The sequence below is a fragment of the Ambystoma mexicanum genome, chromosome 13 (genome assembly GCF_040938575.1).
Source record: "Ambystoma mexicanum isolate Mex_15411 chromosome 13, UKY_AmexF1_1, whole genome shotgun sequence".
NCBI lineage: Eukaryota > Metazoa > Chordata > Amphibia > Caudata > Ambystomatidae > Ambystoma > Ambystoma mexicanum.
Window position 1 is genome coordinate 20,372,109 of NC_090938.1, and position 14,525 is coordinate 20,386,633.

General features: G+C 48.2%; 1 protein-coding gene across 2 annotated transcripts in view; it reads left to right on the forward strand.

Annotated features, from left to right (window-relative positions):
* The window catches only part of LOC138520749 (gastricsin-like), a 112,332-nt gene that overhangs the window by 79,724 nt on the left and 18,083 nt on the right, over positions 1–14,525 (forward strand). Inside the window, exon 1 of one of the 2 annotated variants that reach the window (XM_069633032.1) lies at positions 5,864–6,677. The exons of the other annotated variant lie outside the window; for it this stretch is intronic. Within the exon in view, the coding sequence (XP_069489133.1) occupies positions 6,439–6,677 (239 nt within the window). The 5' untranslated portion in view covers positions 5,864–6,438. Of the gene's footprint in view, positions 1–5,863; positions 6,678–14,525 lie in introns of those variants that run through there. 2 annotated transcript variants of the gene reach the window in all.

Below are 14,525 nucleotides of genomic sequence, written 5' to 3' on the forward strand. Positions count from 1 at the left end.
TGCGACGTGGGCCAATGTTCACAAATTCTATCTAGGTGTGGACATGCTAACATTCACAATTTTATCCAAGTGTGGACATGCTAACATTCACAATTTTATCTAAGTGTGGACATGCTAACATTCACAATTCCATCTAGATGCGACGCGGGCCAACATTCACAGTTCTATCTAAGAGTGGATATGCTAACATTCACAATTCTATCTAAGTGTGGACATGCCAACATTCACAATTCCATCTAGATGCGACGCGGGCCAATGTTCACAATTCTATCTAAGTGTGGACATGCTAACATTCACAATTCTATCTAAGAGTGGACATGCTAACATTCACAATTTCATCTAAGTGTGGACATGCTAACATTCACAATTCTATCTAAGAGTGGACATGCTAGTATTATGGCACTCTATGTTATTGGTAAGTAAGATAGAGTGGCAGGGGTTTTCTGGGGTAGAGTGATTGCTCTACTCCCCACCCATGCCACACTCACGGTTTTTGTTGGTGTCTGTTGGCTGCTGGCTTCCTTGGCGTCCCCCTGCGGGCCTGTAACCTGCTCTAAGTCTCTGGCGCCCAGTTACCCCAGGGTTCTGCTTGCGGTATAAATAAAGAAACAAACAAACACTAGAAGGACATTTCCTAAAAGAAACGGCAAAAAAAGATGACCGGTGTCTGTTTTTACAGAGGGGTCTTGGGCGCCATATTGAAAAACATGGTTGACCCGATTTTTAACTACCGCTGTTCGCGGTCGGGAAAAATCATGGTAGTTCATTCTTCAACCACTGCCACCAGCCATTTAAAAGGGTAACATTTGACTGTTAGATGAGTGTTTAGACACAGGGGATGCTAGGCAACCCCTCCAGGACTCTATAGGAAGATAGTGAGTGCTGGGTCTATGAATTTAAAAAGACTAGAAAAGTCAATTTAACTTTACATGCCCTGGGAGACATTAGTTAGTCCCAGAGAAGGTATTTAAACCTTGGGAAGTCTAAAAGACACCCCTGTGCCACTGCACTGAAGGTGCTGTGTGACACACAAGAGAAAGATGATGCCTATGGCGTTTGTCTAAAAACTCCATATCCAAAGAACACAAAAGTAAAAACATTGAAAATGAAAAGGTCAAAGTCCCAAAATATAGCAAAAGAGTTGGAGGGCGCTAAGGTAGAGGGAATTTAGCACTTGGGTGAGAATTCTTCCTAACACTCGCGGCTTCCTATTATCGAGTTCTAAAAAGTCAAGGTGATCCCAGTACCCACCTATGGTGCTGATGTTTTATTTTCACTGCCAGCAAAACTTTGGACACTCTTAGAGGGCATCTTTTTGAAGGAGATCCTCTGCCTCCCCAGATCGATCCTGTTACAGATCATTAGGAAAGAACTGGGTCTGACCTCAATGCAAATGGCAGCCCAATGGAAAGCATTGAGCATATTTGGGAAATGTATGAGTGCCAACACAGCTCCCATGATTGTTTGGTTCAAATACGAAATGATTAAAGGTAACAACAAAGCCCTGTCCAAGTGGGATGATGAGTGCAGAAATCTACTCACTGCAATAGAGAGTTCAGTTGATGAGCTGTTAGCAAATCCTGGGAAAATGAAGAAAAAACAAGGATTGAATCTTCACCGCAGAAGAGGTCAATAAACTTAAGCTGCATGTAAAACTTGCATCTGAAGTAATAAAACAAGGTGAGATTCAACTGTACCTAAAGAAGTGTCCTGATCCGAACGTAAGATTGATATTCATGAGTATTCAACTCAATCTCTTTAAAACAATGGAAGTGTTATCAGTGCGATCGAAAGCTAAAGGAAGGGGAGGAGATAAAACATGCAGATTCTGTAATTTAGAAGATTCAACAGAAACACTTAGACAGCTGTTCACCAAATGTTCAGCTCTTACCCAGGAAAGGACTATGTATTTTGGGCGTCACCTAACAGGCTATAGATCAATGTCAGCTGATGACTGGTGGCAAAAGAAGCTGAGAGGAGAACAATCCTCCCGCTAATCGGGTCAGGCAAAATCAGGCGCTTGACTTTAATCACATACATCTGATACCCATTAGCTCTCTCCACACGGATAAAAGGCAGAACATAGAGACACACTCTAAGCAAGGTGGAACACGAGAAGGAGCAGATCATTCGGAGGGAAGGCAAACCACTGGAGCAGAACGACCGATCGAGGGATTGGAGAAAAGGGTAGGGAACCCTAGGAGATCCCTGCTGCAGGTTGTTGCCTGTTGCCTCTGAAGAGCCGTGAAAGATGTGCAGAGAAGGCCAGATCCCAGACAAGAAGACTGCATTGTGTTTCAAGGATGCCAGCAACCCTCCTGGATAAATGACAGATTTGGGGAGGCGAAGCCAAGACTGTAGTGTTAACCTTGACTTGTGAATTAAAGCTGAAAAGACAAGAAAGGAGTGCACACAACCAGTGAGTTAGCAAATTGCATGAAAGGCTGGTGTGTGTTAATGAAAGATTGAAGGTGCAACAGTATATCTCCCAATTGAAGGCTGCCCGCGTGCTGATGAGACCCAAAGGAAGGCAGACCTGTGGTGAACTTTAAATTACTCATAACTGTGACACCAGTGATACACAGTAGCGGGGTGGTCCGGTGACAGACAACAGTCCACTCGAAAGTCTCCACGAAATATGTGATATATTGTCATAAAGCAGCAAAGTGAACAAACTACTTTAAGAGAAAGATGACAACGAACATGTGTGCTTATGATACTGAACTACCAAGACCAAGAGGCACTGGGGCAAATAACACAGGAGGGTGAGCTGAAAAGAAAGTAGAAGATGTCCTGCAGAGGTCTATAGTAAAAGTCCCTTACATTCCAAAGTCTTCAACAACCGTGAAAGGTCCGAGCCCGACTGAGGGAGACCAGAAGTGTGATAAGTTAGGGGAAGGAAACCCCTAACAAATGTGAATAAAACTTGGGGAAGGGACCCCTGCAAGTGCTGTGATTGTGAGGCCTGAGCCTGGCTGAGGGAGATCAACGTTGAATCAGGTACTTTCTGATTGACAGGTGCGAGCCCGACCGAGGAAGACCTAGGTGAATTCTTTGCTTCGAGAGGTGCAAGCCTGACCGAGGGATACCTGTGTGAACTTTTGTTGAACTGTGCAAGAACTTTTGAAAGCTTCAATAAGTGACTTTAACGTGGAAGGCCAAGTGGGCCTCGATCCACGTTTTGAACTGCCCTTGTTTTGAGAACCTGAGCCAGAGTGTGTAATCCTGTTTATAGGGGCCGCCTTACTCAGCGCTGTCCAACGTGAGCAGGAGAGCTGACTCAGCCACATGGATTCTTTGTTATAACACTGACTTTCCTTTGCATTCATATTCCCCTTTACAAACCTTTTGTATAAGAGATAGGGCAGGCATTAGGTTTTGTTTGTAAAGGCCATTTTGATTTGACATAGACTTACAATGGACTGTATTTTATTTATTATTTGATAGTAGAGACTACTCCCATCTTAGCTATAAGGTAGAGCTGGAGTTTCTCCAAACCCCAAAAAGATAATAAAGGTTTTGAAACCTGTAACTCTTGTGTCAGTGTCATACTTGTGATACCATGCCTCCCTTATAGTATCATATCATTGCTTGAACTCATTGGTATTAAGTGGTAACCCTACATTAACAAAGAAAAATGTCAGAAATTCATGCATGATTATTCAGTTCAGGCACTCATACAATAAAAACAGATGATAAAGAATATTGTTTTAACCTTAGTAGTTCCTTTGTGCTGCAGAAATTATTTGCATGAAATATATCTTTATAGGAAGACTGAAAGTTCATGATCTGTGTTCAATCCTGTGACGTTACTCCTTGTTTCACGATTCATTCATGCTTCTTCCTGTCGTGGTTTGAGTTCCCTGGTCACTACATCTCGGTACAGATTTAACATGTATCAGTCCCACAACATCTTGGTGCTCTTTTGCCTAGTGGACTGCTGGGGCATCTTGGAGTCTTGACTGCCAATCAAGGCAAGATGTTTTCTGAAACAAAATCAAAGTTCACCGATAGTACTCCCAATATACTTTATTTGGCATATACACACAATTGCAAATACTACAAATCTGGTTCTACAATGTATCTGATCCTTTATTGTAAAGGTTATACCATTGCTCAGTTCAAAAACTTTGTTATTGATGGCATATTTGCACATTTTGCATGTTCCACATTAAAAAAAACTGTATTTAAAGCTAAATTCTTTGTACTTGAGAGCTGTGCATATAACTAGGGCAAGGTGTATTCCTGAGGGTGGTGCCCTGGTGTAACTTATAGTTGGTTTGTCCAATGAAAACTCTGAGATCCTCATCCAAATGAAGTATATGGCAATGTTTTTGCAATATTTTGGAAAGGGCTCGAATCGTATAGTTGGGTACGAAACGTTCATTGTCTTTATAATTAGTAGTCTTTTTAGGCACTACAATGTCTATCCTCTGCAAATCGTGTGCCTTAGCATGGGCCTGTAAAATAACTTCATGTTTATAACCTCTTTGTAAAAATCTAGACTTAATCAATTCCCATTCTTCTTTGAAGGTATTACAGGTGCTGCAATTCCACTGCCCTCTCTTAAATTCACCTAATGGAATATTCTTAACTGTACTTCGTCTATGGCAGCTATGGGCATGAAGTGTCAAGTTGACCTCAGTAGGTTTCCTAAAGGTTCCAGTCTCAAGTTTATTATGATCCAAATAAATCTGTAGATCAAGAAATTCACCCCCCTCAGTACCTCATCCCCACATAAGTCATTTTTTTTTAGACCAGATCAAAAGATAAATACGAGGCAACAACAAAAGAAACACTACGAAACATGTACGATTTTAGGAGAAAACAATGAATAATACATCCATCACTAAAACAGAACAAGAGGAAGGAGAGGAGGAGAGAAATATTGTCAAAAAAATATTTGTCTAGGAGTACAGAATCTATGCCTTGGGAAAGAACTTTCATAGGTTGAAACATGTGTTGACAGACAGATATAATCTGTTTATAAACTTCTCGCATGTGCTGACAAACAAAATACTTATTACTACATTTTGGAAAATTCTGCTTTGATGTTTAACAACATTTATTCTGAAGTATTCTTAAATGATTAACAATAAAATGGCAGACTAATAGTGTGCATAACGGAATACTTTTTCATGAGTTTTGTAGTTGGCCGCTAGGACACCCCCCCCTCCCTTGTTTTGCTATTAGTGTATATGGTACTTGCATTGTATCTTTGTGTGTTTCTTACAGCATTACTACTCCAACAATTATTACAGGTTGCGCCAGGACAATTAGGGTACTGCAATTTTACTTTTTAAATAATAAATAATAGTGGGGGGGGTGACAGAGCAAAAGGGAGACCTTTCTCAACTCATTGACTCCAGTGTAAGAGGGAGTGGAGGGTGAGATTTGGTGGGAGAAGGAGGTAAAGAGAGGGACATAGAGGAAAGAGACATTAAGACACGCTCCCCACCCCCCGGAGACACCAGAGAAAGCGAGGCAGACACAAAGAGACATACAGGGAGAGCTAGAGGTGAACGACAAACAGTGTTCCTCATGCAAACAAGGCAGCTGTCACCCACTGGCAGAGATTGCGCTGACAGAACGTTACGGAGAGAGTCAGCGAGAGAGCACACAGGTAGAGTGCTAATTCAGAGTGTGATACACCAGGTTAAGCTAGTATTTCATAATAGTATGAAGTTGAGGTAGTACCACCAGCCAGAAGTTTCAACATTTCCTGCAAAAAAGACAATGGATCTGTTAACTGTTACCAGGGAAACAGGAGGAGCCCCTTTAAGGAGGAAGGACCCGGGCCAAGGGGGGGAACGGGAAGGGGAGGGACAGGGAGGAAGGGAAGTCAGTACATGCTGGAGTCAATAAAGAGAAGGTTGATTGGGAATACGGCTCCCGTGTTATCTGTCCGGGCCACATGTAGAGGCCCAGTTAGAGGTATAACAACTGGCGACGAGGCCCGTCGAATGCCACATTGTGCGCAGTGAGGATGGCAGGCGGGCGGAGGAAGCCCAGCAGAGGTCACACAGCAACAATTCGGGCCAATGGTGCCCAGCAGTGAGGAGGGACGTGACACCCAAGGCGCGAATCTCAGCAGGAGCAAGGGCTGGTCGGCCCAGCAGACAGAGTGCCACCCAGTAAGGAGGTGGGTCGGAAGAACCCAGCCGCACCAGAGTCTCCAGCCAAGCAGCCTGCGAGAATACAGCGGATGGGAGGCCAGCCCGGCAGCAGAGATTTGCCCAGCGGAGCATGCTGCCTGGGAGATGTGAATGCCAGCAGTAACGGTACGGCGCCGCAGAGAGGAGCAGCCTGCTGCTGCACAGTACCCGCGCTGTGCTACAAGTCAGACCATCAGTGTGATGGGTGCAGTGTGCCCAGCAGTTCGGAGAGTGTAGAGAGCCCAGCAGAGTGACAGGTGATGGAAGCCCTGCAGGTAGGTGCATGTATAGCGCCAGACAGCAGAGAAGACCCGGTACAAACAGGCCGTGTGGTGGAAGGGAAGTGGCCAACAGCCCGCACCACGGAGGAAGAGTGGCCAAGCCCAGCAGAGAAAACAAGCCCGCAGAGACAACGTCAGACCACATGAGGGACGAGGAGAGGCCTGCAGCACGCACCGCAGCAGAAGAGTGGCCGGTGAGTGGAGTCCAGCAGCGAGCAAGCCTGCCCAGCTGCCAGATACGGTAAGAGGTGGCGAAGCCCCTCGCAGCGCAGTCCCAGACCCGAGAGCCACGAGAGACATTGCACACCACCCCATCCGTACCAGCACAATGGGAGGGGGCGCTGTGTAAAGAGGCCACCAGGGACAACAGGAGAACACGGCGCCGATGCGCGCCACCACCAAAACAATAGAATAACAAATGCCACAACCGTCAAACCATGCCTCATTAGCATATGAGGAGAGAGGGGCCCAGAAAAGTACCCAAAATCACCAAATCCTGCCTCACCAAGACAACCCAAGAAAACAAAATATTCTTATTAGCACTGATTCCTTACCCAGCATACAAGGGAAGTAGGTGCAGTACAGAGGAGCACCACACAGAGTCAGACCACGTGGTGCCGGCACGTGCCACAGCCCAGGACAGAGAGCTCCAAGGGAGAGAACACACAGTCAGAACAGGCAGCCTGAAAGCACGGCGTCGACTCAAGCCATAGCCCAATGGTCCACGGACACACAGGATAGCCCACACAAGCCACCTGCAATGGTGCCAAGAACAGACCCGCAACAGAAACAACCAAACGGCGCAGGACCAAGACAAACCACACAAGGGCAAGACCACGAATGCAAGGCAAACCGGAACAGTCATCCTACCAGTAAGGCCAACTCGCCCAGACCTACCAAGGAAACGCAACCCCAGCTCCTCACACCCCACTAACATGCCGGACAACGCACAACGAGCCTCAGATGAAGGCGCCCAGGCCCTCCCTAATCCAAGTCCAGCGTCCCGTGCTGCCTTTGAGACCCAACCCATTCACCCTACACCCCCTACCACGACTAAGGCCAAAGGTGGGAAGAATGGGTCAAAGAATTCATAGGAGACCACGACCCGCCAAACAAGGTCGATATACTCGCCATCCTAGCAGGCAAAGAGATCAAAGGGGTCATGAAAACGATCCCCCCGCAAGAAAGAAGCACATACCAATGGCTTCTCGCTGCAGTCAACAACAAGCTGATAGTACCCCCCAACAAACACTATGGGCCTCAATCCGAGTTGGGCGGTAAATGGTACCGGGCACCGGTAAGGAGACCGATGCCGGTAATCACTTACCGCCCAATTCCGAGGTCCCTTAGCACGAACCGCAAAGGACGTGTGGTCGGACCACATGTTCTTTACGGGTCCTGCTAAGGGACCAGTGCGCTAATTACGGGCCTGCTATTAGCAGGCCCATAATTACCGCCTTCCCCATTCCCATTGAGCCCTATGGGGGCTCAAATGGGAATGGTGAATGGCTGGTTGAGTGGGTACTTACCGGTTCCTCCAGGGTCAGAATGACCCGGTAAGTCCCCATCCAACCGGCCCCGGACCCGGTATTGGAGGCAGCCATGGCGCTAATAGCACCATGGCTCCCTCCAATCTCGGAATGAGGCCCTATGAATGCTACGCATTTAATCTACGCACGCAGCTTCCACATGAGTCCAAAGGAGAGTTTGTCATCCGTCTTCAGAGGAATATCATGTGCTGCAACTTTGCCAACTTCAATGATGATGAGGCAATACAACTGAGGATCATTGAAGGGTGCACCTCGTCAAGGCTCAGAAAGCACCTACTCAAAAAGCCCCTGTCCCTAAAGGAAATCATTGACCTAGCAAGAACATACGAGCGAGTGGACATACAGGCAGCCGCCATTGAAAATCCCAAAAAGCGTGACACCATTGCAGCCCTTATAGGAGGACAGCCGGGGTACACCAGGAGTACAGGACCCTGCAGAAGACAAGGACTCAGAAGCCCCCAGCACCAAACCCTGAGCGACAAACAATGCTACAAGTGCGGATTTCAGTTCCCGCACAGATGACCATGTCCGGCCATCGGACAGAGATGCATGCGGTGTGGCCATGATATGAAAAGGCATTTGTAAGGCATTTGTAACGCGCCTATACACAAGTGTTTCAAACCACTTCCAGGTGATATACAGAGAGAGCCTGCATGCACCCCCCGCATAACGACCGGCACCACCACCAAGCCCGGCCAGATGACCAGAACAAACAAGAGGACCCAACGACTGGCCAACACACAGATGTAACCAGGAAACGCCACCCCAAGAGAAGTACCTGATGCCGCAGCCGGCACTGCCAGACATCATGAGGGCCATGAACATCGACCCACCCAGGCGTCACTTCAACGCATACAACTATCCACCCAGCCCATGCAGACACGAGCACCTACTCTGCCCAGAGTTAAGTCACCCAGGGAGGTACGGACCTGATCAGGAGTACGGCACACGCTCTCAGCCCGTGAGACCAAAGTGAGTCATACGAGCATCCAAAGCCTTACGAGATGCCGAAACCGGGGGGGAACCACTACCACTCCCATGACGGGTACAAGGGAGAATACGGGAGGCTGATCAGCACCACATCAGATGACACCATAGCACCCAAGGTCACGGTCCAGATTGGAAACCTGCACAAGCCGTTCGTGGTGAACGCTGAGGCTACAGTCAACGTCATGAACGAGCAGCGTTATAAAACCGGAGAGGAAGCATACCCCCTGGGCAAGTCCCAATTTCACGTATTCCAGTGGGGAACAGCACAGCCACTACAGCCAAAATGACAGTCCCAAAGTGGCCCAACTCACAGAGACCGCAGAGTACCCGCCGCCATCCATATGGTACCGAGTCCCACCACAGGGCCCAGCTGTCTCCGCCATCGGACGTCACTAGCTCGTGCCCTCATCGACATCCAGTACAGATCATTCGAAGTCACCTAGTTGAAGGACTACACGCCTGAGCAAGATGCTAGAGGGACAAAGCAAGCCAAGGAAATGGCAGACCACAAACGAAAGGCCAAGGAGCCACAACTCACGATCAAGGAGAGTACCATAGAGCGCCACAGACAATACAAAAGGAAGGATTCACGACGACTCCTAGTGACAAGGGATAAAGGACCAGTGATAACTATGACGGGGTACCATGGTGAGATGACACCAAAGGCCTTCCTCTTCCACAAGTTATGCCTGAAGGAATCGGAACCAAAGGGATAGGCGGCGGCCGAGGCGGAGAGAGCAGAGGGTGAAGAGGCATACAAAACACTGCAACAAGAAAATGCTGGCGAGACCCGCGAGTCACCTGGCAGGTCTCATCAGACCGTAAGGAGACCCCAACGTCTGATTGAACAAATGTAGCCTGGGACGTCTCATGTTATATGGGGGGGGGGGTTGTTACCAGGGAAACAGGAGGAGCCCCTTTAAGGAGGAAGGACCCGGGCCGAGGGGAAGGGGAGGGACAGGGAGGAAGGGAAGTCAGCATGTGCTGGAGTTAATACAGAGAAGGTTGATTGGGAATGCGGCTCCGGTGTTATCTGTCTGCGCCACATGTAGGGGCCCAGTTAGAGGTATAACATTAACACGGTCCCATTTCTGCCATCTGCCACTGAGTACGCCAAAGAACCGCCTTATCTTTACAGCAGCAAAACATTTGCACCCATTATGACAGTGGGGCTGTGTCAGGTGGTGGTCATACCAACGTCAATGACGCCCCCGCCGTTCACCACCGTTCATCACAGCTACCAGTCCCCTGAGCCCATGCTCGCCAACTGTGGAGGCACCCAAGGATGACGCTTGTAACTCAACATGTATTGGGGTGTGTCCCTTCACAATGTCCGATGTGTATAGAGAACATTACTGGAGGACCCAGTGCACCTGCAAGAGGCACGTTTACTCTCATGGGAACATGTCTGGTACCTAACTGATGTCCCCACATGGCTACCAATGGGCACACACGTCTACATAAGGGCAGGAATGTAGGGAGGGGCAGCAATTTTTGTGCAGGTTCACCTATGTGGTGAATGTCCACTCACAATTTGCAGAGTTGCGACACTGGTTGTGTGCGAAGCCTGTGTACCCTGTTGAGTGGCCTTGTGCTCACCTCTTGAAGTAGTCACGGATGAATGCTTGTCTTGTGGCTGTCTAGTCATCAGGGTGTGAGCGTGAGTCCACATCTGCTGTGTCCTCTACACTCTTGCTGAATTCACCCTGTTGGCATGGCGCTTTCTCACGCATGGCAATGTTGTGTAAGAAGCAGCACAGAAGAAAGATGCTGCACACCTTGCCCGGTGCATGCCTGGGCATGCCTCCAGTACTGAGCAGGTCACGCCGCCGGTTCTTCAGCATTGCAAAGGCACATTCTATCACATTGCTTGTTTTCATGTGGGCTTGCGTGTAGCGGTGGTCTGATGCAGTTTGAGGATTGCGCATCGGGCTCACAAGCCATGCTCTGCATGGATAGGCAGCATGACATGTGGGAATAGAGGGGCAAACATTGGAATTTTCAGTGCCCACTTGGCCAATACACGTGTGCCCATATTCATGTGTTCAGGTAGTTACCAGTCAGCCATGTTCGCTATACTTCGCATCAAGGATGGAACACTGCTGTCCAGCATTGCCGTGACATCATGTGTCTAGCCGGGGAGCTTGACATTTATCTGTGAAGATCATGTTTGCCCCACACACTGCCTGCAAGTGATGCTGTGGAATGCTTTTTGATTCGAAAACACACATTCACATCCCTTTTGGGGTACGAAGGCCACATGTATTCCTTGAATCGCACCTACAACCTGAGCGGGACCTGCCACACTGCAGAATTGAGACTTGATATTGTTGATGGTGCTGGCATGTGTTGGGAATTTCATGTGATCCAAGACACGCAAGATGATCGCATCCAGCACATGCGTGGGAAAGCTACTGTAAGCTCGTTGGGAGAAGCCAGCAAAAACGGCCCGCAGGAGTTGGAAACACTCACAGGTACACAAATGTAAAACACTCATACCTTCAGTATTAGTAGTATCATGAATCCAGTGAAGTCATCACTGATTTCCCGGCAGTGACCTCCTCCCATGTGGCCAGGGCACAGCAGCCGCTACTTCATCCTGACCCTGGGGGTGGCTACATGAGGGAGGATCACACGGGAGGAGACAACTGCCTGTGGGAGGATGTGACTGCATCAGATGACACAACCCCCCCCCACCCTCTTTCCCTCAGGAATATCCTACAATACCCAAATCCTTAATGGCTTGTTGTCACCTAACCGTTCCACCCTATAGTAAAAGTCAGAAAAACCTTTCCTCTAAATCACTCTACTCAAACCTCCATCTATGACTCAAACACTCACAACTCATACATAACATCTTCTGTTTTTGATGTGTCTTCGCGTGAGACCTTTGAAGAATCACATCCAAGAAATCCAGTAACATCTATGGACTTCAACTCCCATAAACCCTCAAGTACTGAGACGAGGAGGAGGAGGGGAGAATTTATGCAGAGCAGGAGAAGCCTGAAGTGTAACGTGCAGGCTAGTTGTTTTACTGGATTTAAAGTGAGCGGGACATTTCAAAAGGGCAGAGGCAGTACAGGAGAGGGCTGTGCAGGAGAGGACAAAGAATTGCGTGCTGGGACTCCTGACCGCGAGGTATCCGAATCACTGTGGTGAGACAGAAAGGGAGGTGCGGATGATGGAAAGCCGTGGAGAGTCTGGGGGATGTGCAGAAACTCCAGGGCCCAAGCAAACAGTGCTCTCCGGTGCAAGAAAGCCGGTGTGGTGTCACGTGCCCCGCGAGACGGAGGTCACGTGACACGGAAGGAAGAATAAAGTTTTAACCGGAACTGGCGTCACGGCGCCAGTCCGGAGTTGGAACCCGATCACGGTGGTCACGTCTTTTGTATGCAGGCGACTCTGCTGCGTTGCGCGCAGCGACAGGGGGCCCGGAGAGGCCCGAACGTTACGAGCGGTGAGGGCCTGCTTCCACACCACGCCACCCCCGCTCGTAACATCACAGCCGGTGGTTGATTGCAGAGGATGCTGACAGGCCGTCTGCATCTGCCTGGCAGTGAAGGAACAACACTGTGGAAGCGCAAGCATGTTTGGGAACGCAAAGAAGACCTGGTGAGTCTGCCTAGAGCAGTAAGGGACCCCGCGGCAATGTGGGGGAAAGCTGAAGCAAGTAGTACCATAGGCAATTATACCAAGCACCTCATGGTAGATGCTACTCTGGAATGGTGAAAAGATTCCTGGACGGGGAGTACGCCAGGCAGCTAACATTGGGGAATGATTCCTGGCTGCAGAGTATACCAGGGGATCTGAGAGGCCCATGCAAGAAGTCTTGGCAGGCAAGCACACCAGGCACCTGATGTTGCATAAAGATTGTTATCTTGTGGGAAGATACCTGGCAGTGAAGTAAACCAGGCAATCCATGAAAGCTGCAGCAATAAACTAAAGAAAGACTGTTATGGAATATTGCTTGATCAAGAACTTTGTGAGTCCAGTACAAAGACTCAAAGGAACTGTTTTATCAAGAGACACTTTTGCCATCTGACCTAAAAATCCAGAGCACGGGAACCACCCTCTGGATCCAAGGGTCTTTCCTTGCAAACCATTTTTGTTGGCGTCATCTTTATATTTTGGTTGTGAAAACGTTTTGCTAATATCAAGTCAACAACATTTTCTTGCACTTTTGTTGCTTTGTTTCTTGTCTGAGGGTCAGCTTAGAATGTTTTGGACACAAGGATGGCTGTTTAAGCCACTGACTACTTGACACAGGCAGATCTTTTGATTTTAGTTTTCTAGGTAGGGATGGGGCTAGAGAGGCGTTTTCCAGCCCATTTCTGTTTGATAATATGGATGACTTTGAGAATAACAACTTTGTGCCTGCCTCTCATTTCTGACCCCTCACAGTAGAAAGACTGTTATAGTGTTGATCAGCAACCGTAGGTCTGCAGCTATTGCGTCTTTCAGGTTCATGATGGGGGTGTGTTGGTCGAGATTGTAGATATGAAGTGTGTGCTCTGTGGATATCACCCCGAGACAGGCCCTTGAAAGATTGGTGCTGGGTCTTTTCCCACATCTGTGACGTGGACTGTAGGAGGGGTGCACTGCATGTCAACTTCCAGTATTACATGTGCACATATATGTCCTTTTGATACTCCTACAGCACACCCCATCTGTGTATGTTACCAATATTTTGCCATGCAGCACAACAATGCCATTCTGTACAGCGCATGCATGCGTGATCTATTGGTGAGGTGTGTGTCTGCCCTGATATGCTGCAAGAGACATGCATACTTGTACCAGGCCTCTTTATGTGCATATGGGACCCTACGCTTTCAAAATCCTTTGCAAGACTTGCACATGTCCTCACTCTTGGAAGTCCACTCTCACACTTCTCGCCTTTGTGAGAAACCTGAAGGTGTCTCACCCTCTTGTCCCCGGGGATCTGTCATCCAGGTGGCCAGGACACTGCCGTCGCTTTTGGATCCAGTTCCTGGGGGTGGACCAGTGTGTGAGGATCACCTTGATGGGGGGTCTTTGTGGAGTGGAAGTGGGACGCCGGATGGTGAGATGCGGTATCCCCTTCCCTGTAACACCTATTCCCCATTCTACCAGGTATGATATCTAGGAACTCAATCCCCCCCCTTTTCCCAACACAAACATTTTCTCACAGACAGCTCACCATGAGCGACAATAGACTAACACCAGAGCTGTAAACCTGACATGTCCCAACACCATGGTCAGACAAGGTCAGGCAATTACAGACTATTAGACACACCTGACTTCCATCACACTTCCCCACACGGATAAAAGGCGGAGCATGAAAGCACACTCTGAGTGAGGCAGAACACATGAGGAAATAGTAGTTCCAAGATGGCAGTTTAATATGAGAAAAAAGGTGAGACCAAAGAGGGTTGAGAAGAGGGAATAGCCCTTGACCTTTAAAGACTGTTACTTTTCTGAACCTTGAAAAGTAAGAAACCTAAGACCAGGACCTAAAGCTTATCAAACCTGTACAGTGTGTTGGAGGTACCCGGGGCTCTTCGCCTCAATAA